This window comes from Mangifera indica, chromosome 7 (assembly GCF_011075055.1).
Source record: "Mangifera indica cultivar Alphonso chromosome 7, CATAS_Mindica_2.1, whole genome shotgun sequence".
Classification (NCBI taxonomy): Eukaryota; Viridiplantae; Streptophyta; class Magnoliopsida; order Sapindales; family Anacardiaceae; genus Mangifera; species Mangifera indica.
In genome coordinates, this window is record NC_058143.1 from 4,177,387 (window position 1) to 4,203,264 (window position 25,878).

General features: G+C 31.1%; 1 protein-coding gene across 4 annotated transcripts; it reads left to right on the plus strand.

Moving 5' to 3' along the window:
* Positions 1–14,049: 14,049 nt before the first annotated feature.
* Positions 14,050–17,572, plus strand: LOC123220577 (class V chitinase-like). Of its 4 annotated transcripts, none has more exons than XM_044642837.1 (7): positions 14,050–15,153; positions 15,239–15,397; positions 15,645–15,811; positions 16,374–16,584; positions 16,671–16,908; positions 16,995–17,145; positions 17,220–17,572. In XM_044642837.1, the coding sequence occupies exons 1-7, from the start codon at positions 14,055–14,057 to the stop codon at positions 17,532–17,534; spliced, it is 2,340 nt and encodes a 779-aa protein (XP_044498772.1). In that variant the 5' UTR covers positions 14,050–14,054; the 3' UTR covers positions 17,535–17,572. The 4 variants fall into 4 exon arrangements, with proteins under 4 accessions (XP_044498772.1, XP_044498773.1, XP_044498774.1 ...); XM_044642838.1 differs by having other exon boundaries at positions 15,242–15,397; XM_044642839.1 differs by lacking the exon at positions 16,995–17,145 and having other exon boundaries at positions 17,220–17,408.
* Positions 17,573–25,878: the final 8,306 nt, after the last annotated feature.

Sequence of the window (25,878 nt, forward strand, 5' to 3'; positions counted from 1 at the left end):
TCCTTATCTCTCACTTGTAAGCATAATTATAAAGATATCTTAGTATTTGCATTTTAACATTCTTCAGGATTTTGTACCATTTTCGGGGCTTGAGTTTTTTCAGGGACCATAACCTCTTTTGGAGAAATATTAGAGAATGTGGATTGTTCATTTATTTTAGGATCATCATGATTGATATATGTTTGATTATTTCTTTTTTTTTTCAAGGAACAATATCCTTCAATCCAACAAGTCTACCATGCTTCTAACTTGTAGTAGATTGGTCAATTGCGACTCAAGTGGACTATTTAGTAGTCACATTAATTCTTGTTGGTATGTTGGCAATTGGTACATGTGATTGTGTCACTTTTACCATATTTACAAATGTATCAAGTATTTGATTGACAATAATTTGTAAACACACTATTCTCTATACTTCAGCTTTACTTTGGGATATGCGAGGATCTAGATAAGACATGGTAAATACGTACTAGGCAAGTTCATACCTAACTTTATGAGGAGTTTTCTTTTCCTACAAATATGAAAATGTTGTCTTATCAAAGTGACCATCTGTAAACTGTGCAGTAAAAAGGTCATCGATTAATGGTTCTAGATATCTGATAATAGATGGTAAATTATATCCAACATAAATTTCACTTGGTGGATGAATGAGTCTATATATATCCTCTTGAATTATTTGTAGGAATGATGGAGATTCAACTCCAATTTTGAAGGAAAATAGTCTCATTATTAATTTACCTTAAGAACAAACAATGCAAAATTTTTCACTGGACAATAAAATCTTGTGATTTTGTAATGTATGTCGATTTGAATTTTCAATCATCCAATATATTGTTATAGATCTTCAATAACTCAAACGGTCATGCTAAAATATAAAGATTTTTAGATCAGAGAACTTCTAGTTTGATACTGTATAAGTTTCAATTCCCTTTATGATTGTATGATACAATCCAAATGATAAATCAGATAATTTTTCTAGTATAAACTTTTTTTTGAAGATATTACTAGTTATACAAATAAATTATACACCATTTTCATTCATGGTTTCAATATGATAATTATTATTTCTTATATCTTTAAAACCAAATAGATTTCTTCTGGATCTATTTGAATAAAATGCATCATTGATGTTTAATTATGTCTCATTTTTCAACAAAGTTGTTGCTTTTTTGGAGCCTTCAATTAGATTTATTGATTCTGATATAGTGTTTACTTTAGTTTCAATCAATGCTAAAGTTAAGAAAAAAAAATTTTCCTTGAGAATTGTGTGTGTTGTTGCACTTTCCACTAAATACGTTTCCATTATCAACTTTTGAAGTCAACGCTTCAATTTTGGAGTTTATATCATTTCATATAAATATTATCTTACTCATAACATATACAAAAGAGTGAAAAGAAGGAGAACACGATAATAAAACATAAAATAATATTCATGACTCTAAAATAATTATATATGATGGATTTTAATTATAAAAATCTCAGGTATTCGCGTCACTAGTTAAGTGACTCATATTTTATTCTTGAAAGAGGTCTTAAAATATCAAGATTCATTGCATAGACATGATCTAAATCATCAATAAATTTAATTTTTATAGATATTAAATATAGATTCACCCAATGTTTATGTGTACTATAGGTACACAACCAATGACATTTATGACCACGTTTATTGTTTTGTTATTTACTCTGCATTATTCTTTATTTCGTTTCAGTTTTAATTCACTTCTGGTGGTATGACTGAAATTTTATATTATAATCATATTTATATCGAAAATTATTTCATCCATGACCTTAGTCACACTCATAATAACTACTTATGGTAGTTGCATTCACTTTAAGGAACCATGCAATAATTGTAGGACGAGTTTGATGGGTTTTCATTAAAGAGAAAATATTAATTCAAAAATTCTTTTTCTAAAATTGCTACTACTAGAGCATATTATAAAAAAAAAATAAAATGGTGGAGAATATTTTCTCTTTCACATTATCTCAATTAGGGAAAAAATTCTAAACATCGCAGAGTTGTACTAAATTATAAAGTCATTGAGAGTATTATTAAATCTGATGTTCAAATTTATCTTTCAAATTTCTCTACAAATTTAATAGATCTATTATTATATCCAAATATTCGGTTTACAATTTTTTGAGGATGTGATGTCGGTAAAGTAGTAGCCTTAGATCTGTCCTTCCACGATGTTTTATTTAATCACTTTATCAAGACTCATAAATTTTAGGTGGATAATCGTGTAAAAAAACCTATTTAATTATATCTATCCAATTTTAGAAACTTCAGGTTTAAATATTGTTTATATTCCCAAAACTTTTGATTTTGTAAAGAATATATTGAAATTAATCTTTGAAACTTTAGGTTCAAATATTATCTCATATTTGTAAAACAATTTGTTTTGTAGAGAAAATATTGAGATTAATTTTTAAAATTTCATATTCATATATTATCTCATATTTATAAAACTTCTGATTCTGTAATTAAGATTTAAAATATTATAGTATATAAAAACTTTAATTCTGATTATATTTCAGACTTCAAGTTTATATTTTTCATAATATATGCAAACTTCAGATTACAAATATGATATAGTTAATATAAAAAAAATAAATATTTTAATGAAATTTGGGACCTTGACCCCATATATATATATATATATATATATATATATATATATATATATATATATATATATATATATATATATATATATATATTTTCTCACAATTTTACAAATTTTATGTTACAAATCAGATACAATTATTATAATGTAAATAAATATTCGAAACTTTTTGTTAAGATTCATTATTTTGTAAACTTTGGGTTAAAAATGATATTTAGGACTTTAGGTTCAAATTCATGATTTTGTAAACTTCATGTTATAAATGATGTTCAGAACTTTGGATTTAGATTCATGATTTTACAAACTTTAGATTACAAATTAAATATAATTATAAATGAAAAATTAACCAGAATAATAGGAAAAATGAAAATATTTATAGTTTATATTTTGTAAATAGAATAATGTCACAACCGTGTTCATATTTATAATTTATAAACAAAATAAAAACATAATTAAAAAATAACTATTATTAAAATAAACGTAAGTTGATAGTGTTGATCAGGTATTATAAGATGAAGATAGATGAAACGCTACAGACGGAATATCCCTTTCAAATGAAGAGAATTGAAAGAAAGATGAAAATGAAAGACCATTTTCCAAAGCTAATTTCCAAGGCATTTGATGTGTTGACATTAACTATTCGGCTAAAGTCTTTCACGTGGTAGAAAAATTCATCATATATAACAAAAATTAATATGTTCGACAAATGATTTAATTGGATAAACTTATTTTTGAAAGAGAGAGTTAAATTGGAGGTATGATTTTATATCATAATTGTAAAAATTAAATATAATTATAAATAAAAAATTAACTAAAATAATTATAAAAATTAAAATATCTATAGTTTATATTTTACAAACAGAATAATATCATAATTGTAATATTTATATTTATAATATATAAATAAAATAAAAATATAATTAAAAAATAACCAATCTTGAAACATACTTTAACTGATAGTGTTGACAAAGTATTATAAATTTTATATAACTGAAAAGAGAATTGAAAGAATGATGAAGAAAGATGAAACGCTACAGACGGAGTATCTCTTTCAAATGAAGAGAATTGGAGGAAAGATGAAACGGTACAGACGGAGTATCTCTTTCAAATGAAGAGAATTGGAAGAAAGACAAAACGCTACAGACGAATTATCTCTTTCAATGAAGAGAATTGAAAGAAATATGAAAGGCCATTTTCCAAAGCTAATTTCCAAGGCTTTTAATGTGTTGACGTTAACTATTTGGCTAAAGTCTCTCACCTGGTAGAAAAAATTCACCATATATTTTATAAACGATTTATTTGAATAAACTTATTTTTTAAAGGGAGAGTTAAATCGGAGGTATGATTTCATATCTAACTGAAAATTAAACATGTATTAATCACAAAAAAATTCATGCATTTTTGTTGTGCAGTTTGCCGTAGAATTCTTTGACAACAATTAAAATTGATTATAGGATTTTTAGATGTGTTATATTTCGATCAATAAAAAAACTGATAGAAAACAAGATTAAAAATCAGAAAATTATAGAAAGATAATTCTATTCAATTTTTTAGAAAAAAAAATGAATCAAACAACAGTAATAGTAACTAAAAATATTAAAAATTTAATCAAATTCACTACATAATAAATTATTCCTCTCCTTTTCTTGAATTTTGTTTTTTAAGTTGAACTTGCTGATCTTATATATTTTCTATTTTATAATGAAGATACAGTTAGTGAGGGATAATCCTACCCCATTATGTATTTGTAACAAAAATCAGTTTTAAAGTCTTTTTGCAATTTTTTTTTTTTTTTAAGGTTTTAACCTCCAACATAATTTAGAGTTAGATTTTTTTTTTAATTATTGATTATAGACAGAGATGTCAAATGGATTGAGCTGATATGAAGTCTACCAAAAAACATGGCTCGAAAGGGCATGGTCTGTTACTATTACGAGTCATGTCATAGATCAGCCCAACTTGACCCGATGTGTTACTGTTTATTCAATTAAAAAAAAACTAAAAAATGTTAATTTTTCTATGCAAGTTGTAACCTCTGGGCGTAGCAGTTGAAGTTTCAATTTTTTTTTTTTTCTTTTTGGATATAAGCGCACCCTCCATGAGGCTTTAAACCACACATCCAATACAATATCTCAATCTTTCATTCTCTCTTTATATTCTCTTCTTTTACTAATACAAATTTTTTTTTCTAAATTAATACAACTAGATATCATAAATTACAAGTCAATCCTTCAAATCGCATTTTATTTATATTTTTAAATAATGTAAAATTATTTTTTATTACTAATTCTCATATATAAATAAAAGAAACTCTTTATTTTATCAATACTACCACGATAGACTTATTTTCTTTAATTAAGTTTTCGTGGTTGAGCCTACACTTGAATTACGAAAACTATATTTCATACACTTTACTAGCAAGAAAAACTAAGTAACTCATATGCATGACCTTTAGATAATATCACTCATAATTTTTGTTATACATGTTATTGCCACAATTCTCTTAATATCTATTAGTAATATAATTTCTTCATTATTTTTCTAATTTTGTTAATTATTATTATTTTTAAATATTTTCATAATAAAAAAAGTAATTTGCTCTAAATGAAAAAGATGTGCAAGTGATTGAGACGACTTTATTTTTGTAGACTCAATTAATCAAGAATCGGTGCAATATAAACACTGTAACATAGACATTACACTGGCTCTGTTATGGTGCTTATATTACACTAATTCTTGTTCAATTAATTTTACAAAAGTGAAGTCGTCTCAATTGTTTGAACACTTTTTTAAGAATATATGTATCAAAATATTTAAAAATAATAATAATTAACAAAATTGTAAAAGTAAAATAGAAATTAAGTTGTTAATAGACATTAACAGAATGATGACAGTAAAAGGTATAGAAAAAGTATGAGAGACGTTGTCAGACGATCACCTTCTCGAGTTATTTGGTTCTTTCTGGTGGTTAAATGTATAAAAAATAATTGTCTTGACTCAAGTGTCAGATAAGTCAAGAAAACGTAATTAAAGAAACAAAGTCTATTGCAGTAGAACTAATAAAATAAAGTGTTTCTTTTAATTAAATATAATAATTAGCAGTAAAAAATGATTTTTTATCATTTAAAAATATAAATAAAATATTATTTAAAAGATCAATTTGTAATTTACGAACTTCAGTTGTATTAATTCCAAAAAAGAATTTATATTAATAAATTTAAATAATTATTTTATTAATTTTTTTTATTAATAAAAAAGGGTTAGCCTAGCACAGTCCACTGCGGTCTCTAACTATAGATATTAAAGATATACTTATCTTTCTGTGACAATATTGTACAAGTAATCCAGTTTGACTTCACATTCTCGTAGAATATATTCGAATCCGCACGTTATTCTCTTCTAACATATTTGTATTAAGGTGAAAGGTTGTAGTACTTGATTGTTAGGCTATGTATTTTTTGGTGTAATTGTTGAGGTATTTAGATTAATAATCAAGATTAGATACTTTTTTAATTTAAAAATTAATTGGATTCAAAAATAAATGCTTGAAGTATTTGTGACATAAGTATGACAAAACGAAAATTAATTTCATATGAACTCTAACCTTGTAATTTGAGTTTAACAAACTTGATTTAAGTTCGTTTAGTTTGGTCAGAGTTTTAATAAATTTAAGTTGACTCTAAAATTTTAGGTTTGTAAAACTCAAACATATTATATATATTTAAACAAGTTTACATATTATTCTATGATTAAATAATTTAATTATTTATTTTTTTATCTATTTTAAATTTATTTAATCATATAATAATATATTAGTTTATTTATATCTAATATGAAGAGAACATTTATACATAAAATATTATTCATCGTTGACACATATATTAAGAATATTTTATATTATATAAAAAAATATTAAATCAAAAGCTCCTTTTTAAATGAGAATTTCAATAAAATTAATAAAATAAAATATATTATGTGAACAAAAAAATATACTATATGAATTATGACACCGACAGGAGCACGCTGATAGGGTGTGGTAGCAAAGTAGGGAAGCAAATACATAAGTCGTTGGTCTGTTATTGTCTTTAACAAAATTTCTACCATGTGTCACTACTCATGCCACACCGTGCCATGATAATATGCATGTCAGGCCAAATGACTGTTTCCCATCTAAGATTTAACGAGACGTCTATATTTCAAAACATCAAATTCCAACATATCCTTCTCTCTTGATATTAACATTTGATATAAAGGTAAAACAAAAAAAAAAAACTTGTTCTTATTGAAGGATTGGTGTAAACTCAAATTTCTATTTATTAATTTTTAAAAACTAAAATGCTCGTTTTTCTGTTAAAAATTCTCAATTAAAGTTAAAGATAAAGTTATCATTTATAAAAAAATTTAACAAATAAAAATTTTATCTCATTTTCATCTTTTAGTTTTAAAAAATAATAGTTTCTTCTAAAACCTAAGTTTTAAAAAGTCACAATTTCTCCCCTGAAACCCTAAACTGAAAAACCAACCCATTTTCAAACGATGAAATCCACTTCGAGTGTTAGTTGGAAGAGGGGAACATATTCCAGCTTAATCATCTTCCAAAATTTATAAGGAAATTAACTTGGCTCAAGGTTTATAAAATGGATTGAGCAAAATTAGGGGAGTATGCCAGTTTAAGGGAAACCGATTATGTCATTATTATTTTCTCAATAAAACTATATGTACCTATTTTAGGTACATAAATAAATACATGTTTGATATATATTAACAAGTGATTGGGTGATTTTAAATTAATGATAAAGTAACAATTAAACATATAATGACATATTATGTATGTATTCATTTGCATACCTAAAAATAAATGCACATAGCATTGCTCTTTCTTTTTGGTGCTTTGTTTATCAATTGGTTTGTTATCTTCCTTAAAGAGTTTGGCATTGACTCAAAGAGTGCAACCCCATGACAAACAAAATTACTTTGTCTAAGGAGGTTTGTATTACAATGCTAGAAGAAGGATAAGTGCATTCTTGATTTGAAACATTAATTATATGAGATTATAATGATGCATAATTTATAAAACTTGAACAAAAGAAATAAATCACTTTATATATGAAATTCCAAATGAAATTAAAAAAAATAAAAATAAAATGTTTCTTGTGGTATTCTAAAATTATTTCATTAATTATATAATTGTAACTATCAAAAATGCAAATCAGTTGATCAAATTCATTTGATAACATTAAATGAAGTAAATGAAGTTGATCTCCCACCATACCTTATACGTACATAAATTTATAATATAAGCTAAACAAATCTATTTCTTTACTAATGTAAACAATTTAGCCTTGGAAAGTAGGTGGAGGTTACAGGATGGTCCCTTTTAATTAAGATAATAAAGAAGGTTGAACCAAATCTCGTGAAATCCTTATATTTTTAAGAGATTTGTCTATGTTTTAACTACTCTAAGTCATTATACAAATATTTAAGTTTGTTTATTGGCCCCAAAATTGCCACAACTCAAAGAGGAATTGGTTTAGCCATGTCATGTCCACAAATTAATGCTACCATTGAAGGGCGAAGGACTATTTCCCACCCAAGTTTTAGCTTTGTAGCATCCACAGGTAAGTCTAAGGGCATTTCAATCTTTTTCCTAGTTTTAAATTCTATGATTAATGATTTTCAAAGATACACGCCTATGTATGGAGGCATACATGTTCTTGTATGGTTAGCAGAAAGTAAATTAGTGGATCAGATTATGATTGCGATGAAACAAGAAGTTGCCTTAGTTATACAACTAGACACATAACCATGTATGGTCTTATACACACCTGTGTATCTTGTCTTGATGATAAAATAAAAATTTGATCAACCTTAATTCTCATATTCTTTTGTTTTCTAGCCACTCAAAAGTGAGAGAGGAGTCTATGGTAGTTTGAAGAGTCGTCATCGATCATTGGAAGTCACCAGTTTCTAGGAGAGTGCATCACCAAGCATAGGAAAACAAGTGGTTCTTTCGACTTGATTTCAGTTTATTAAGCATGATTCATTGTTGTAGGAATGTTTAGGAGGATTTCTTATATGATCTATGACCTGAATATGTTGTTTTATGATTTGTGTGGTTAGAATATTGGATGTTTGGATGAGATCATTAAATCCTTTCATTATAGAATCTTAACTAGGGTTGTTTAGATTGAATGAACACTGCCCTTGCATTTGATTATATTCTGAATATTTATATGATTCTTTGGGATGGTTATTAGCTTAAAACACAATATATATGCATGTGAAATGTTTGTAGTAATGTATGACATGATTAATGTGCTATTTGGATGAAAGCTTGCTTGAATGTTCATTGTTCTTAGATTTGATGCATGAAATTATGTATATATGCATTATGGTTAAAAAGAATTGTGCAAACAACATGTTTAAGATGCTTAGAGACTGTTATTTATGCATTATTGTGTGAATATCATTGAAATTATAATTAGACAGGCGTGGAAACCTTAGGACGCTATTTCCAGGTTGCGACATATGGTCATTATAGTCCCATACACACCTATGTACCATTCCAAAAATTTTGAAAGTCAAAAGATCCCATACTTGTTCTGAGCGAAGACATGTACGACTGTGTGGTATAGGGCACATACTTGTGTATGACTTTTCAAAAGCAGACAACGTGCATCAGAAGGCAGGTGGCTTGCACATGTGAATCACCATGTTTAGGAGTGAATCCAAGTCAACTCCTCATGTGCATATGCTCTACACATGACCATGTGCTTAGTGACACACGCCCGTGTATATAAGTTAGGAAGCACATAACTGTGTACCTCTAAACAAAGACAAAATATGATTATACCCTTACACTATGTGCATAGAAAGGGAGAGTTAAGTAAGAATAATAATAAGTTATTTCAGGATAAGGAATTCAAGAAAGACATAGGTGAAGTACCCGACTGTATGGACAATGACACAAATTCAGATCGAGTTAAATCAAAGTCAAAAGTTAACAACCTTAAGGCTAGTGTCACACAATTAGATAGTCACTAGCTATATGTGTAAATGACAATAATTCCTGAAAGCATTAGAGCTGAATACCCATGAGATACATCATGTACTCGATGCCAAGGTACATAGCCATCTAGTTCAATTTAGGTGTGTATAGTAAGATGTGGCTTTAGATACTCCTTATGTGATCAGTTGGATGCACCATATATGTACCCAAGGTAGGAATCATCTCTGAATGGTTAGTCAACATTTTCAATTAGCTTATGTGGTAAGGGAATGAGTTATCATCAAAGATTTTTCATGTGTGATTTGGGTGTCCTCGTTAGATAGCCCAATAGGTTATTTGGCATGTGCATACGGGACAATAATAACTTTCATCAGGGCATCAGATATGCCAATTTTAGCTTAGGTCTTCATACCTTCTATGGACGATCCATGTCAAGGCACCAAGGTGCTATAGTGTGACCACATTTGGTTTACAAATAGAATGCAAGTTTTACCATCAGTTATTTATATTAGTTTTGGGTGCTAAAAGATCACCATTTATTAAGTTTTACTTAAGCGTTTCTTTTTGTATGTTTGCAGGTAAAGGTTAGTAGCGAGGCAAACAGGAGATTCAACGGTCTGACTAATAGTTACACAAGGAGATGAGTCTGTTGTTATTTAGTTTTTAACAGACCTATAGTTTTATGACTTTATTATCATTTTCATTATTATTATGGTTGTTAGTACTTTCAAACATATGATATTATATGAGCATTGATTAATAAAGTGTTTCTATTAAATCACCTTTTATACATTAAAATTTTCAAATAGTTTAATAGTGCATACCTTTTTTAATATATTCCCATCAGGGGTATATATCTAGAGAGGAGAGTTACAAGCTCAACTCCAAAGGACACCCATGATAGTTCAAAAACATAAATACCTACCTATGAGCTAACTTTTGTTGAAATGCTTTGTCAGAGATAAGGGTAAAATTATCAATTTATCACTAAACCCTAAAAAACTATATCATTTTGCCCTTATAGTTTGAAAAACTAATATTTTTCCTCGAAAATTAAGTTTTAAAAAGTTACTATTCTCCCCGTAGGGTTTGAGAGCCTTTTCTAGCCAACAAATCTGACAAGTCATTGGAAACCAAAATGACAAAAGGATTATGAAGCATAGTTCATTGTCCAGACATCGAAGGACGAAGCTTTGTCGTTTAGACAAAGTATCATTTCTAGATCGATGATGCTCCTATATGATAAAGTATTGTCTATTTGGATGATGTTTCATCAAGAAACATCATTGATCTAGACATCAGAGAAGCAGAGAACATCTTTTAAATTGACAACGCTTTTACATCCAAAAACATCGTCGATCTAAAGACGATGCTTCAGCTGGATGACGAAGTATCATCCTTCTGTGTCTAGATGATGGATGATACTTCGTTGTCTAGATGTCGTCCTCTTGTCATTGCAACCATTGACAACTCATTGGATTTGTTGATTGGAAAAGATTTTCAAACCCTAGGAGGGAAATGGTAACTTTAAAAACTTAATTTTAGGGGTAAAATGTTAGTTTTTCAAACTATAGAGGTAAAATGATTTTACCCTTTTCTCTAACAGAAAATTTTAACGAAAGTTAGTTTATGGATAGGTATTTGGGTTTTTAAACTATTACATGTGTCTTTTTGAGATTGAGTTAAAACTTGGGTGGGAATAGTCCTTTGCCCTACCATTTAATTCTAAGAGAGAGAGTATCATTGATATGGATCATACTATCACTGGTCCAACCTTTATTAATTAAGATTCTTATTTTACTTTTATTTTTTTAAATAAATGTAGCCATAAAAGTTTGTGCCAATTAAGAATGGATTTGAATTGAATTGAGTAAATGAGAATCGGTTTAAGCTTGGTTTGAATTTATAATATCAAGCTCTATGCATACTTTCGTTGGAAGGCTATCGTTGAAATGAATTGTGTTACCAATGATGTGAATAATACTTTTAAAAAGGGAAATCATATTACAAGAAGGATGAATAAAGTTACCATCGTGGCAAACAATATCATTAAAAGAATGAACTCGCCAATTATGAATTTGAATCCAAATTGGTTTGACTCAAATTCAACGTTAGTGCTAATTACATTCATACCATAGTTCAACACCATAAATAAGGGTACCTAAAGTAGGATGTTTGACGACGTACCCCTTATAACAAGATAATGTGTCAAAAAAATGTCATAGCATTGCTAGTCAAGTAACTGATGTTTGACACCACTGGTTCCTTTTATATGCATTTGTTTGTGATTTTAATCTATTCAGGTTGATTACTGTTAATCTTATGTTGTTGCATAAAAACTCATGTCATTGTGTATTTTATGCACGATGATTTATCCATAATGCGGTTAGGCATGTTGTGTGCCAAAATCAAAAGATATAACATAGGTAATAGCAAAATAACTTTTCTTTGAGAGTTAGCTCATTAAAATTGTGTTGCGGGATTGATTTTTTATTGCAATCCATAAGTAATAAGTTAAGACTTCTGCTAATAAGTATTATCAGTGTGAATTTGCTTACCATTTTTAGTCAGCTTGAGTTCTATGCTAGTCATCTCCACTTGAAAAGATTTCATTTTAGAATGGGAAAAGGATTATTTCCCACCGAACTTTTAGGCCATTCTCAAACCTACACCCACAGGAGATGAAAAACCTCAATTCCCACCCATAGCCAAACTTTTGTTAATTTTTTCTGTTAAAAGAAGCGGTAAAATAGTCATTTTACTATTTATATTAAAAAGTTATAAAGTTTATTACTTTCCACCCCCCAGGTTTTAGAAACTAACATTTCACTTTTACTTAAAGTTTTTAAACTTTAAAAAGTAACATTTTCACCTCCAAACCTAGGGTTTCCACATCTTTTAAAACTCAGCCGCCCTTTATATCTTTCAAAAATAGCAATTTCACCCCATTCTTCAACTTCATCTTTCGATGTCATCTTCGGCCTCCTCCTTCTCTTGGTGTGACGACGGTGGTGTGATGAAGAGATCTTCATCTTCTCATCGCACGGTGCGACGAAGAGGTGGAGATCTCTTCATCGTACCACCATGCGATGAAGAGGTCTCTCTTTGTCACTCCACCTAGACAAAGAAGGACAACGCTTCGTCTTCCTTCGTCGCTCATCGCATCATCTAGACATAACGACGAAGGACGATACTTCGTCGTCCTTCATCTGTTCTTCCAAATTTGGACAACACTTTGTCGTCCAAATCTGGGTGACGAACGGTCGCCCTTCATCGTCCTTTATAATCAGAGATAGGAGATCGGTGGAATGCATCGGTTATCGATGGTGGCCGAAGAAGGAAGCAAATCCTAGAGGTGAAATTAAACTTTTCAAACTTTGAGGATGGGTTGAGGTGTTAGTTTTTAAAACCTAGAGGGAGGAAATGGTGAAATTTTAAAATTTTAAAGTTTATAGGTAAAATGACTATTTTACCCCTATCCCTAACTGAAAATTTGGGCAACAGTTTGATTATGGGTAAGAGTTTGAGTTTTTCATATTCCGTGGGTGTAAGTTTGAAAGTAAGCTAAAAGTTGGGTGGGAAATAGTCCTTTTCCCTTTCAGAATTATGTTTTTTGAATTAGAAATAAAACACTTCATCACAGGACAACGCATCAACGTCTGTGCAAGTATTTGTATCCATTATCAATGCATACAACATTAGTATTAATCTTTTGGAAAGCTAATTTTTTTGACCTCTAATATAGTTTTCATAAGACAACCCCATTTCCACGTTATTCTTCTCCAACCCCATTCCTACGTTGGACTTCTCCACTTGGAAAATAACTCATTTAGAATTGTCTTACGACGTTCAACTGAGACACAAATTTCCATGAACCAGCTATTGCATTTGATGGCTTGATAGGATTCTTTTGGCAGAAAGTTGAGATGCAGACTGGTTTACTTGTGTTTCTCGCAGCTTGAATCCTATGTTAGTCTTCTACTTGTGTTTCTCGTTGATTCCTACGTTTGTCTTCTCCGGTAGAAACAAAATCTTTTTAGAATTTAATAAAATCAGTTGTACACAATTTTTTTAAGTACATAATTAGGTATAATGTATTATAAAATAATTAAATATAAAATAATATATAATTAAATACTTATATAATATCTATATATTTAATTGTGTATTAAAAAAATATGCACACACAGCATTGGTCTTTCAGAATTATATTGTCAGCGTAATTTGTAAGTTGTATTTTACTGTTAAAAAGGGACTTCACAATCACTTTCACTACCGTCATGTTCGAAAGGAACTCATTTCCGAAGGAAAAAGTTGAGGATTCATTATTCTCAACTGAAGGTTACAGCACCATTGTGTGCTTATTTATAGAAACTCACGAATAATCATCGTTCTCAAGTAATTAATTTTCTTCAATGGTATCCAAGATTGTCCTCATCGTCTTCTATATTTTTCTTTCTCACGAGTTGCGCCCTTCAATGGCGCAAACTTGGGTCAGAGCTGGTTATTATTGGAAATCAACATACAGTTATGAGCTACCCATTTCCAACATAAATTCTTCTCTCTTCACCCATCTTATTTATGGCTTTGCTGATTTGAATACCACAACATACCAGCTATCTTTTCCATCACCTTATGATGAACTACTAATCTCCAATTTCACAGACACTGCGAAGCAAAAGAACCCATCAGTCAGCACACTTTTGTCCATTGGAGGCACAAATATCGCTTGGTCAACATTTTCCTCATTGTTAAGCAATGATTCTCAGAGAAAATCTTTCATTGATTCATCAATAAAAATGGCCAGGCTTTATGGCTTTCAAGGCCTAGATCTTTGGTATACTCATGCAAACACAAGCAATGAAATGTTGAATATGGGAATTCTATTCAGAGAATGGCGAACTGCTGCTGTTCAAGAGGCAAGAAACTCAAGGCAGTCGCAACTTATCTTGACTGCCTCAGTTAAACATTTACCAAATTATTCTGATTCGGCAATTTTTCCAATAGACTCCACACAGAAGTACTTGAACTGGGTTCATGTTGTTACTTGTGATTATAAAAAGCCAACAACTACAAACTTTACAGCTGCTCCTTCAGCTCTGTATGATCCAAGTTGTATTAATAATACTGATTATGCTATAATGGCATGGATCAATGGAGGACTATCATCTAATAAGCTTGTCTTCTGTTTGCCTCTGTATGGCTATGCATGGGAACTTGTCAATCCTCAGGTCAATGGTATTGGCGCACCGGCAAGGGGACCAGCTAACAAGGACGAAGGAGGCGTGAGTTATAATCAAATCAAGAGAGATTATATCGAACCATATGGACCTAATATTACGTTCAATGCAACATATGTGGTGAAATACTTCACAGTAGGGACATCTTGGATTGGCTTTGATGATGCCGAAGTCGTTAGAATCAAAATTTCTTATGCCAAAGAAAAGAAGCTACTTGGTTACTTTGTGTGGCAAGTCTACATGGACTATAATTGGGAGCTTTCTCGAGCTGCAGGTAAATATATTAGTGTTAATCCAAATATTCACGCTTCATTATCCTATTAATTTTTTTTTTTTTTTTTTGGATGTAAAATTTTCAGCAGAAGAGGATAGAATTAATTTTCCAACTCACGAAAGTGATCAAACTAGAAGAAGTAATAGGCGTAAGACAGTAATAGTTTGGGCGACAACTGCAACTGCTGTTCTCTTACTAGGCTTCGCCATTGTCTATTGCTGGATGAGAAAGCTCAAAAGAAAAGGTAACCTGTTCCAGTTTTATGGATTGATTTTATGAGTAATATTATATGCACCAAATTTTGAATACTGGAAACTTATATATTATGTGTTATCGTATGATTAGATAATATGTCATCATATTATTTATATATTTAATTGGTTACTCAAAATTGGATCCCGGTGAATATTGCCAAATTTCTGTTTAACATGCCTTAATAAATACGTTTATCATCGAAGGATTTGTTCTCATTTTATTTTCCTGGTTGACAGGAATGGTAGACTCAGCCAAACAATCAAATGATGAAGTACCTTGTGGAGATTTTACAAAAAACGATCTTAATCTGGTAATATATACTTGGGTTGAGATTGAAGCAGCAACAGACAGATTTTCATTTCGAAACAAGCTTGGCGAAGGTGGTTTTGGCCCTGTTTACAAGGTTATATTAATCGAATGGTCTGTTGTTGGGTTTATTTATTTTATTAGTTATTTCAATCTAAAATAATATATCAAAATAGTAAATACTAATTAATGTATTAATGATGATATGTTACTATATGATTTTAAATTTAAAATCAAATAGTAATACTGTCAATAAAACTATACATACTAGTAATAAATATTAGTTGGTATATTAATGATGATATATCATTATGTAATTTTAAATTTAAACTAAAATAAAAGCTAATCACATGATGATATATTTTCATTAATATATAAATTAAACTTATTGTTCATGCACATAATCTTACTCACTAGCAGTAGATACTAATAGATATAAATAAACTAATATGTTATTATATAATTAAGAAATTTAATAAGTTATTTTATCTCTAATTTAAAATCATTCAATTACATTATAACAAGTTAATTTGTTTGTTTATGTTAGAATCTGCCATCATTTCAGGAGGATAGAAAATTAATAAAAATTAGTTTACTTGGAAAAAAAAAAAAAAAACTACCAATTAACTACTATAGTGTTTTAATTTTTTTTTTTCCAGGGCATACTACCAAATGGGCAGGTAATAGCAGTAAAGAAACTTTCAAAAACATCCAAACAAGGTTACGAGGAATTCAAAAATGAAGTTATGCTGACTGCAAAGCTCCAACATGTAAATCTAGTCAAGCTTCTAGGTTATTGCATTGACGGAAGACAACAGATGCTCGTCTATGAATACATGCCGAACAAAAGCTTAGACTCCTACCTTTTCGGTATAAAATTTATGTGCAATTCTTTTCTTGTTAATGTTAGCCTAATTTATAATAATTTGCATTGTTCACCAATGAGTTTGATGCAGATCCCATTAGACGACATATTTTGGATTGGGAAAAACGTGTTCAAGTTATTGATGGAGTGACTCAAGGACTCATATATCTTCAAGAATATTCAAGATTAACTATTATCCATCGAGATATAAAAGTTAGCAATGTCTTATTAGATGGAGAAATGAAACCCAAAATATCAGATTTTGGAATGGCTAGAATATTTTCAAAAGATGATCTTGAAGCAGACACAAGCCGTATTGTTGGAACGCTGTAAGTATGTATTATTGTCAATATTTATTTTACTTGGTACAAAAATATTTTAGAAGTTGCTTATTATTTGTTATAATTCAATGCAGCGGTTATGTTTCTCCTGAATATATCCATAATGGCAGATACTCAACTAAATCTGATGTTTATAGTTTTGGGGTTCTTCTTTTACAAATCATTAGTGGCAAAAGGATATCCTTTTTATATGGTTCGAATGAAAGTCAGAATCTTCTTGAATATGTAAGTTTCCAAAATAATTCATATTACAGTTAAAAGTACAAGTTTGATAAATCCAAATTATTTGACAATTTCAGGCAAATGAGTTGTGGAATGTCGGCAAAGGCATGGAGTTTATGGATGAATCATTGAACGATACATATTCATCTTGTAAATTACTGAGATGCTTGCAAATTGGATTGCTATGTGTCCAAGAAAATCCAGTTGATAGACCATCCATGTTGAACATTTCCACCATGCTAAAAAATGAAAACATAGATATGATGATTCCGAAGAAGCCTGCTTTTTGGAAACAAGATCAGCCAAATAAATCTATTGTGCAGTTGGAAGGTTTTTCAGGGAGCACTTCATCAATTAACAATGTATCAATGTCGGATGTGTTAGCTAGATGAGCCTTACAATAAACATTTTGAGATTACTAATATTGTTATATTATGTGTACTTAGTTTTAAGTATTTAATTGAATATGCAGATGATATATTATCATATGATTAAGTGTTATATTATTTTTAATTCAAAATCACCTAATTATAAAATTATACATAATTTCATAAGATTTAATTATAAATAAATGCATACATAGTTCAACTAACCATCATCCACAAACAAGAGGTAATATCTACCTTCATCAGTGAAAAATGGAGTAGGGCCCACACATCAGTATCCAAAATTTCTAAAAGGGTACTGGTTTTATAAGTAGAGATAGGAAAATGTTTCTGATGTAACTTTGCAAAATCACATTCAATACATGAAAATTTTTCTGCACTACTACATTTACTTAAACCTAACTGATGAAACACAACATAGAGCACTTTTGAATTTGCATGACTAAGTCTTTTGTGCCATACAGGTACCCTGACAGTATTGAAAATGACTCTAGACTTTTGGACCTCTTTATTCTCTTTAAGAGACACTTTATCAGTTAAATCCTTGCTACTATCATCACACACCGCACCAGACCATGTAGGTACCTTGACAGTGTTGAAAATGACTCGACTTTTGGACCTCTTTATTCTCTTTAGGAGACACTTCACTAGTTAAGTCCTTGCTACAGTCATCACACACCTCACCAGACTTTGCAGCAGGACAGAAGACATTGGAATTTTTTGTGACTGACTGAAATCTACCCAAATTTGAATAAGTGGAGGGGATTCTCAACTGGTATAGTCCATCTCTAAGTTTTCTCTGAAGAAGCACAATCATGGAATCTTTGTCCTTCACAAAACAATAATCTGAGATAAATTCTACTATCACAGTGTTATTATGTGTTCTAGGGGCTTTTGGTGACGCAAGGGTTTCTCTTTCCCCAAAAGGAGAAGGATGGGTATTAAAATTGAATATTCCTTCTGGGTTATCGTGGGATAGATCTTACTCAGAATTGTAATTGTAGGCCTAAAAGGAATAGTGAAGGAGGTTCTAATGTCACCTCATTGTGAGAGAAGGGGTAAGATGTTCCGCCAATTTCTCTCACAGTACACGCCGTGAATGATTAGATCCCTTTTTTATTTTTAATGTTAAGGTGAAGGTTAGCATCTTGCATTAATCACTCTCTAGACCATATGAGTGTTCTTATTTTGTCTACCCATCAGAATTGTAGTCCTACTTATGGATTATTTTGCGAAGAAGCTAAAATTTCATGCTTAATTCTGTTTTGCCCCTCTTTCTGAAGCTCCTATCTCAGATTTCTGGTTAAATTTGGTTGATAAGTTCTTATCAGATACAGTTATGATATTCAAACTAAATGTTTTGTTTATTAGAATCAAAGCCGAAGACAAAACCTAAGAGGGAAAAGACAGAGGAGGAGAAAACTTTCAGAAAGAGGGCCAAATACCTTTTGGCAGCATAGTTGTTTGCAATTGTGTTCTTTCTATATGATTCCTCAGTAGTGGAACTTGATGATGAAGAAGACCTCAGTTTTGAGTGAAAGTCAAATGACTGCGCAAAGAGGATGAAGCTTTCTTATTGCCCTTTGATTTTTGTAGTTTCATTTGTAACTCTGGATAATAAACAAACATTCACAAAGCATAAAGATAAGTTATGTGCAGTATTCAGTGTTTTTTTTTGGTGGCTGTGTAAAAGGAATAAGAAAAGAAATTCTTGTTGGGTTTTAATTGCAGAGTTTTCATTGAAATTTCAGTTGGTGTTGGAGATAAAGAATCATCTTATGACCTCCAAATTATATCTAGTATGACATGATATTGGGATTATATTAACAATCGAGCAATACATTTGTTGGGTAAGTAAACTCAAAGTATAGTGACCAAACTTATAATCATTATACTAAATAAATCAATATTTCAAAAGCGTAACAAAGACTCATACTTAGTCTTCTCCATTTGAAAAGAACTCATTTCAGAATTATGTTTTTTAAAGTAGAAATAAAACACTTCATCACATGACAACGCATCAATGTTTGTACAAATATTTATATCCATTATAAATGTATACATTGATCTTATGGAACGCTAATTTTTTTTACCTCTAATATAGTTTTACGTGTCTCATAAGACAACCCCATTTCCACGTTATTCTTCTCCAACCCCATTTCTACGTTGGACTTCTCCACTTGGAAAATCACTCATTTGGAATTGTCTTACGACGTTGAATTGAGACACAAACTTCCATGCTCCAGCTTTTGCATTTGATGGCTTGATTGGATTCTTTCGGCAGAAAGTTGCGATGCAGACTTGTTTACTTGTGTTTCTCGTAGCTTGATTCCTACATTAGTCTTCTACTTGTGTTTCTCACTGATTCCTACATTAGTCTTCTCCGCTAGAATTCAATAAAACCATGTATACATAATTTTGAATACATAATTGAATATAACGTATATCAAAAATATATATTTGGTTTATAAGTGTGAATATTGAAACTTATATTCACAAAACCAATTGGCTTGTGTTAAAGTCTAATCCACACACTTATATACCACTCATTTTACTCAAGTTTATTAAATGTGAGACTCTATTTCTTTTTTTTTATTTGAGTCTCCAACACTCTCGCTCAAGTGCAACCATCTAAGCTGTTAGACCCTCCATTTAGCTCAGCCAATTTTTGGTTGGGTGTGTTGTCACTTATATCCAAGAACACTTAAGCTGTTAAACCTGTCATTTGGCTTGTGCTCTAATACCATATTAGAAATATATATTAGGTTTACAAGTGTGAAGATTGAAACTTATATTGCATAAAACCAATTGGTTGTGTTAAGGTCTAATCCACACACTTATATACCACTCATTTTATTCAAGTTTATTAGATGTGAGACTATTTTTCTTTCTTTTTTATTTGCGTCTCCAATGTCAAAGTAAAATTGAGTTGACTGATAAAGGCAGACATATGATAGAGTGAGAAGAAGGGTTAGTGGTGCAACAACAGTATAAGTGAAATGGTGTGTATAGCCCAAATGCACCATTTCAATAATGAAGAAAAATGAACAGTTTAGTGTCGAGACTTTCTTAGTCTCTTGAAGAAAAGTTCACGCAATGTGTGTGTTTCCGCAAAACTTTAGTTGCTAGTTTCACGTGAAAGAGCATGGTTCTAAAGTTTCAACAAAGAGTTTTGAAAACAATTAGATCTGGAGTCTGATCAACGGTGCTGATGTAGTTGTGACAGCTAGCAACAACTGGTGTATAATTGTTGTAAAATCATATAAATAATTCATGATTGTATTTTTTTTTCAAGGGAAAAATAAAAAGAGAATTTCCATATTGTTCTTATGTATGTGAATTCTCTTGATTAGTTAGTATTCTTGTAATGGTATCAAAGCTACTGACTAACGTCAATGGCAAATTTTGCGTTTGATTCTTTTAGTCCTAGTTCCTCATAGCAATGTAACAGTAGCAAGATGGCTCAGATGAATGTGATGCCACAGTTTGGAAACTTCTCTACTACAAACCTTCAAATTGTAAATCTGAGGTTAACTGAAGAGAACTATCGATATGGAAAGCTCAGGCATTGGTCACTGTCGACGCACATGATTTAGAAGATCATTTAACAGGTTTGATTCAATGTCTTTCTCATTTCATTTTTACACAAAATTATTCTGAAACTAGTACTATGAAACAGTTTAATCGTCAATACTTGATATGGAAAAGGTATGATAAACTGTTAATGAGTTGGTTATTAGCTTCGATATCTGAATCAATGTTTGATAATGTTGCTAAGTAGGCCATAGCGTGTGAGGTTTGGCGAGCTTTAAAGGCTTATTTTGTGACTAAGTCTAAAGTTAGAGTAGTTCATTTGAAGAATACTTTACAGACACTAAAAAAAGGAATGTTGAGTATTAGTAGTTATATCTAAAAGATGAAAGAAATAGCAAATGCATTAAATGCAAGTGGTCAGGCTATATCTGAAGGAGAACTTATTACATATATTGTTGATGGTTTAGGTGTTGAGTATGATCCTATAATAGTGCATGTATACTCTAGACTAGATGGATTGAATGGTAGTATCACGCTAGCAGAACTTAAGTTTCTGTTGCAGAAATTCGAGCAGCGCCTGAATCAAAATAACTGTCTCAGTTTAGATGTATATGGTAGTACAACAAATTATGCAAATCAAGTTTGATCTGAAAGTCAAGATTCATGGAAGAATCAAAGTGATAGGAATCCTAAGAAGTTTAGGAATATGAATACGTATAATGTTATCAAATGTGGTTAATAGTGAAAGAGCCAAGAGGTAAAACCTTCAAAAACTTAAAGTTGTGTGTCAGATGTGTGGGAAGCCAGGGCACATTGCTCTGAATTGCTATCATAGGTTCGATGTAACCTATATTGGAAATTTGAAAGTGTCTTCAGGGGTGACTAGTAACATTCAGCAAAATGACCTGAATGAGATTCAAAAGTCCACCACTGCACTTTTTATGTCACAAGCTCCCATTCAGAGGCAAGGCATGTCTCAAGAGCATCAACAGTTGGCTAATAGTAGTTTGATGTGTCAATCTAGTTTTACTAGTTTTGGAAGTATACAAGGTAGTTCAGAAAACAAATTTGATAAAAACAGGATGTTAGCCAATCATGCAAGTATTTTTGCAAAGTCATTCATTGCAACACCTGAAGTAGTGGTTGATCCTAACTAGTTTCTCGATTCTGAAGCGACAGACCATATTGTTTCTGATTTTAGAAAAGTGGATGTGAACACTACTTACATTGGGAAGCAGTAACTCCAGGTTGGCAGTGGGGAATGCTTACCTAACTCACACAGGTTACATTATCCTTTCCACTCTTTTATCACAAAAATCCATTAACTTTGCTAAATGTTCTTTGTGTACAAAAGATAACCAAAAACCTCATAAGCATTTCTAAACTTGTGGTGGATAATTCAATTTCAGTTGAATTTACTGATAAGTTTTGTGTTATCAAGGGCAGGAAAACCAAACTAGTGTTTTTGCAATGAGCTATTAAAGAAGGATTATATCAGCTAGTTGTTCCATCTTTTGGTCTAAGTCCTGGTCAGTCTTGGTTTTCATATCCTAGAAATAAAACTCTTTATTTCATGGATGAAAATAAAGTTGTTTTACAATCAAATAAAATTGATCTTGCTATATGGCATAAGAGGTTGGGCCACCCATGTAAGAAAACTTTGAGCAAAATGTTGAGTACTATGTTCACAATTTATAGTGTTTCCAATAAAGATTTTTTTTGTGTGGAATGTCAGTATGGTCAAGTAGTCAATTTAATTTTCCTATATCAAATTCAAGAGCTAAAGCTCTTCTAGAGTTGATTCATTCTGATATGTGGGGACCAGCTCCGATTGTTTCTCAAGAAGGTTTTAAATACTATGTTTATTTCTTAGATGATTATTTTAGATTTACATTGGTATATCCTTTAGAGTCTAAAGCTCAAGTGTATCAAGTGTTCTTACAATTTCATAAAACTGTAGAAAAACAGTTTGATAGGAGGATAAAAGTAGTTCAAAGTGATTGGGTGGGAGGGAGGAATGAGGGGAGAGTTTAGGCTTTTGGACAAGTATATGAAATCTCATAGGATAGAGTTTAGGCATCCATGTCCATACACCCATCAACAAAATAGGAGAGCCAAGAGGAAACACAGACATTTGGTTGAGTTAGGTTTAGTTTTGTTAGCTCAAGCCCATATGCCATTACCCTTCTGGTGGTATGCATTCCAAGCAGTTGTTTTCCTCATTAATAGACAACCTTTGTTTGTCTTGGAATTTAAATCTCCCTTTCAAATATTATTCAATGAAATACGCAACTATAAGTAGTTAAAAGCCTTTGGATGTGCTTGTTATCCTTATCTTAGACCTTATAATAAACGCAAGCTAGAATTTCATACTCAAAAATGTGTGTTTTTGGGCTACAGTCTCAATCATTAGGGTTATAAATGTCTAAGTACTAGTGGGATAGTTTATGTGGCTGCAAGTGTCAAATTTGATGAAGCAGAGTATCCTTTTAAACGTGATCCAGGTTTTGGAACTAAATATGTCAAAGAAAATGTGTTTCTGCTTCTTAAAGTCAGTCAATTGTTGAGTTTGTTCATAACTCAAAATAAGTCTAATCAATCTGATATAGTTTCTGAAATGTACTTTGAAAGCACTAGATAAGGTCTTGAGCTTCTAAACACAGCTCAACAACATATTGAAACCAACCCTATTTCAAATTCAGATTCAAAAGTTCTCTTAGAACCAGTTCTTTTGTCTCACAATATTGAGAATTCCATGAAAAATTGTTTGGACCTAACCTCATGTGAAAATAATCCTAAAGTTTCATGTTCGAATGAGACTTCTTCATCTTTTGAGACATCAAACACATCTAGTAATGATGCATTTCCATCTGCAAATCTTGAAGTTGATCTTTTTAGTGTGAGTGTTAATATTAATGAGTCTCACAATGGTAAAGCTGATAAGAATACATGTGGTCTAGTTCTAATTTGAGCTCTATAGTGCTCTAGGCATCCTATGGTGACCAGGCTTAAAACAGGTACCATTTCACAACCAAAATCCTATGTGTCAGAAACTCAAATTGCAGAACCTAAGTCTGTAGTAGATGCACTTGATGATCCTAAGTGGTTTCAAGCAATGCAAGCAGAATTTGATATATTGAAAAAGAATCAGACTTGGATCCTAGTTCCTACATCACAAGCTACTCATATGGTTAATCATAAGTGGATTTTTAAAAACAAGATGAATGTTGATGGAACACTACATAAATTGAAAGCCAGGTTGGTGGCCAAGGGATTTTAATAAACCCTTAGTGTTGGTTTTTTGGAAACTTCTAGTCCAGTGGTGAAATCAACTACTAGAAGAGTGGTAATTTCATTAATAGTTTCATTTGGGTGGAAAATTCACCAAGTAGATGTTAATAATGCATTTCTCAATGGAGATCTACAAGAAGAGGTGTTCATGACTTAACCTCAAGGCTTTGAGGATCAAAATCATCCTGGTTTTGTATGCAAACTACAAAAGGCACTGTATGGGCTAAAACAAGCTCCAGGGGCTTGGTATGACAAATTGAAACAAGCCTTGATCAATACGGTATTTGAAAATTTTATGGCTGATTCAAGTTTGTTCATCTCTAAGCAAGAAACTACAGTGGTGTAAATACTTATTTATGTAGATGACATGTTACTTACTGGTCTAGATTCTGAATTTATTACAAAGCTAGTTGGTGACCTTAGTAATCAGTTTTCCTTGAAGGATTTGGAGGAGTTGAATTATTTTTTAGGGTTAGAAGCTAAAAGAAGTGAAGCTAGATTGTTGTTATGTCAAACAAAGTAAGCATCAGAGTTGTTAATCAAGGCCAATATGCAAAACTATAATGTTGTGTCAACTCCTATAGCAGTAGGCAGTAAGCTTTTTATTGGAGACAGTCCTTTGTTTGAAAGACTAATAGTGTACAGGAGTATTATCTGAGCACTTCAATATCTCACTCTTACACGACCTGACATCTCTTTTTCAGTGAAGAAGTTGAGCCACTTCCTTAAAGAGCCTACTCAGTTACAATGGCAGGCAGTAAAACGAGTTTTAAGATATGTTCAAGGTACTCTGTAGCATGGTATAATCTTTAGACCTGTTAATTTGTTGAAGCTAGAAGCCTTCTTAGATGTAGATTGGGCTAGGAATATAGAGGACAAAAGGTCCACAAGTGGCTTTTGTGTTTTTCTTGGGGAATTCTAATCCAGTGGAGCTCTAAAAAGCAAAAGGTTATTGCCTTATCCTCCACTGAATTAGAATACAGAGCTCTAAGTCAAATTGCTGCAGAATTAGCCTGGTTGAAGTCATTGTTTGCAAAACTAAAGGTAGACTATTTTGGCAAAGTTGTAATTTGGTGCGACAATATGAGTATTACTTCCTTAGCAGCAAACTCAGTGTTTCATGGGAGGACAAAGCATATAGAAATAAATGTCCATTATATACGTGAACAAGTTGCAGCCAAGTTAGTTTCAATTCAATATGTGCCTTCTCAACATCAAGTGGTTGATGTGCTCACGAAGGCATTATCTATTGATCGATTTATAATGCTTCGAGATAGGCTGCAAGTAGTAAAAAATATTGAGAATGAAGATTATCAAGTAGAGATGGTTTCCAGAGAGAACGGTGAAATAACTGCACAGGTTCTAAGAGGATAGTGTAACAGATGTTTAAGGCTCAAGGGAGCAGTGGAGAATGAAGTAAAGAGGGTGTGTAGACTCAAAAGGAGTAGAAGGAATTTAACAAAAACCTGCAGGAGGAAGAGCATTTGTAGTAGCTAGAGTTGTTTTACTCAATTTTCCTCTGGTT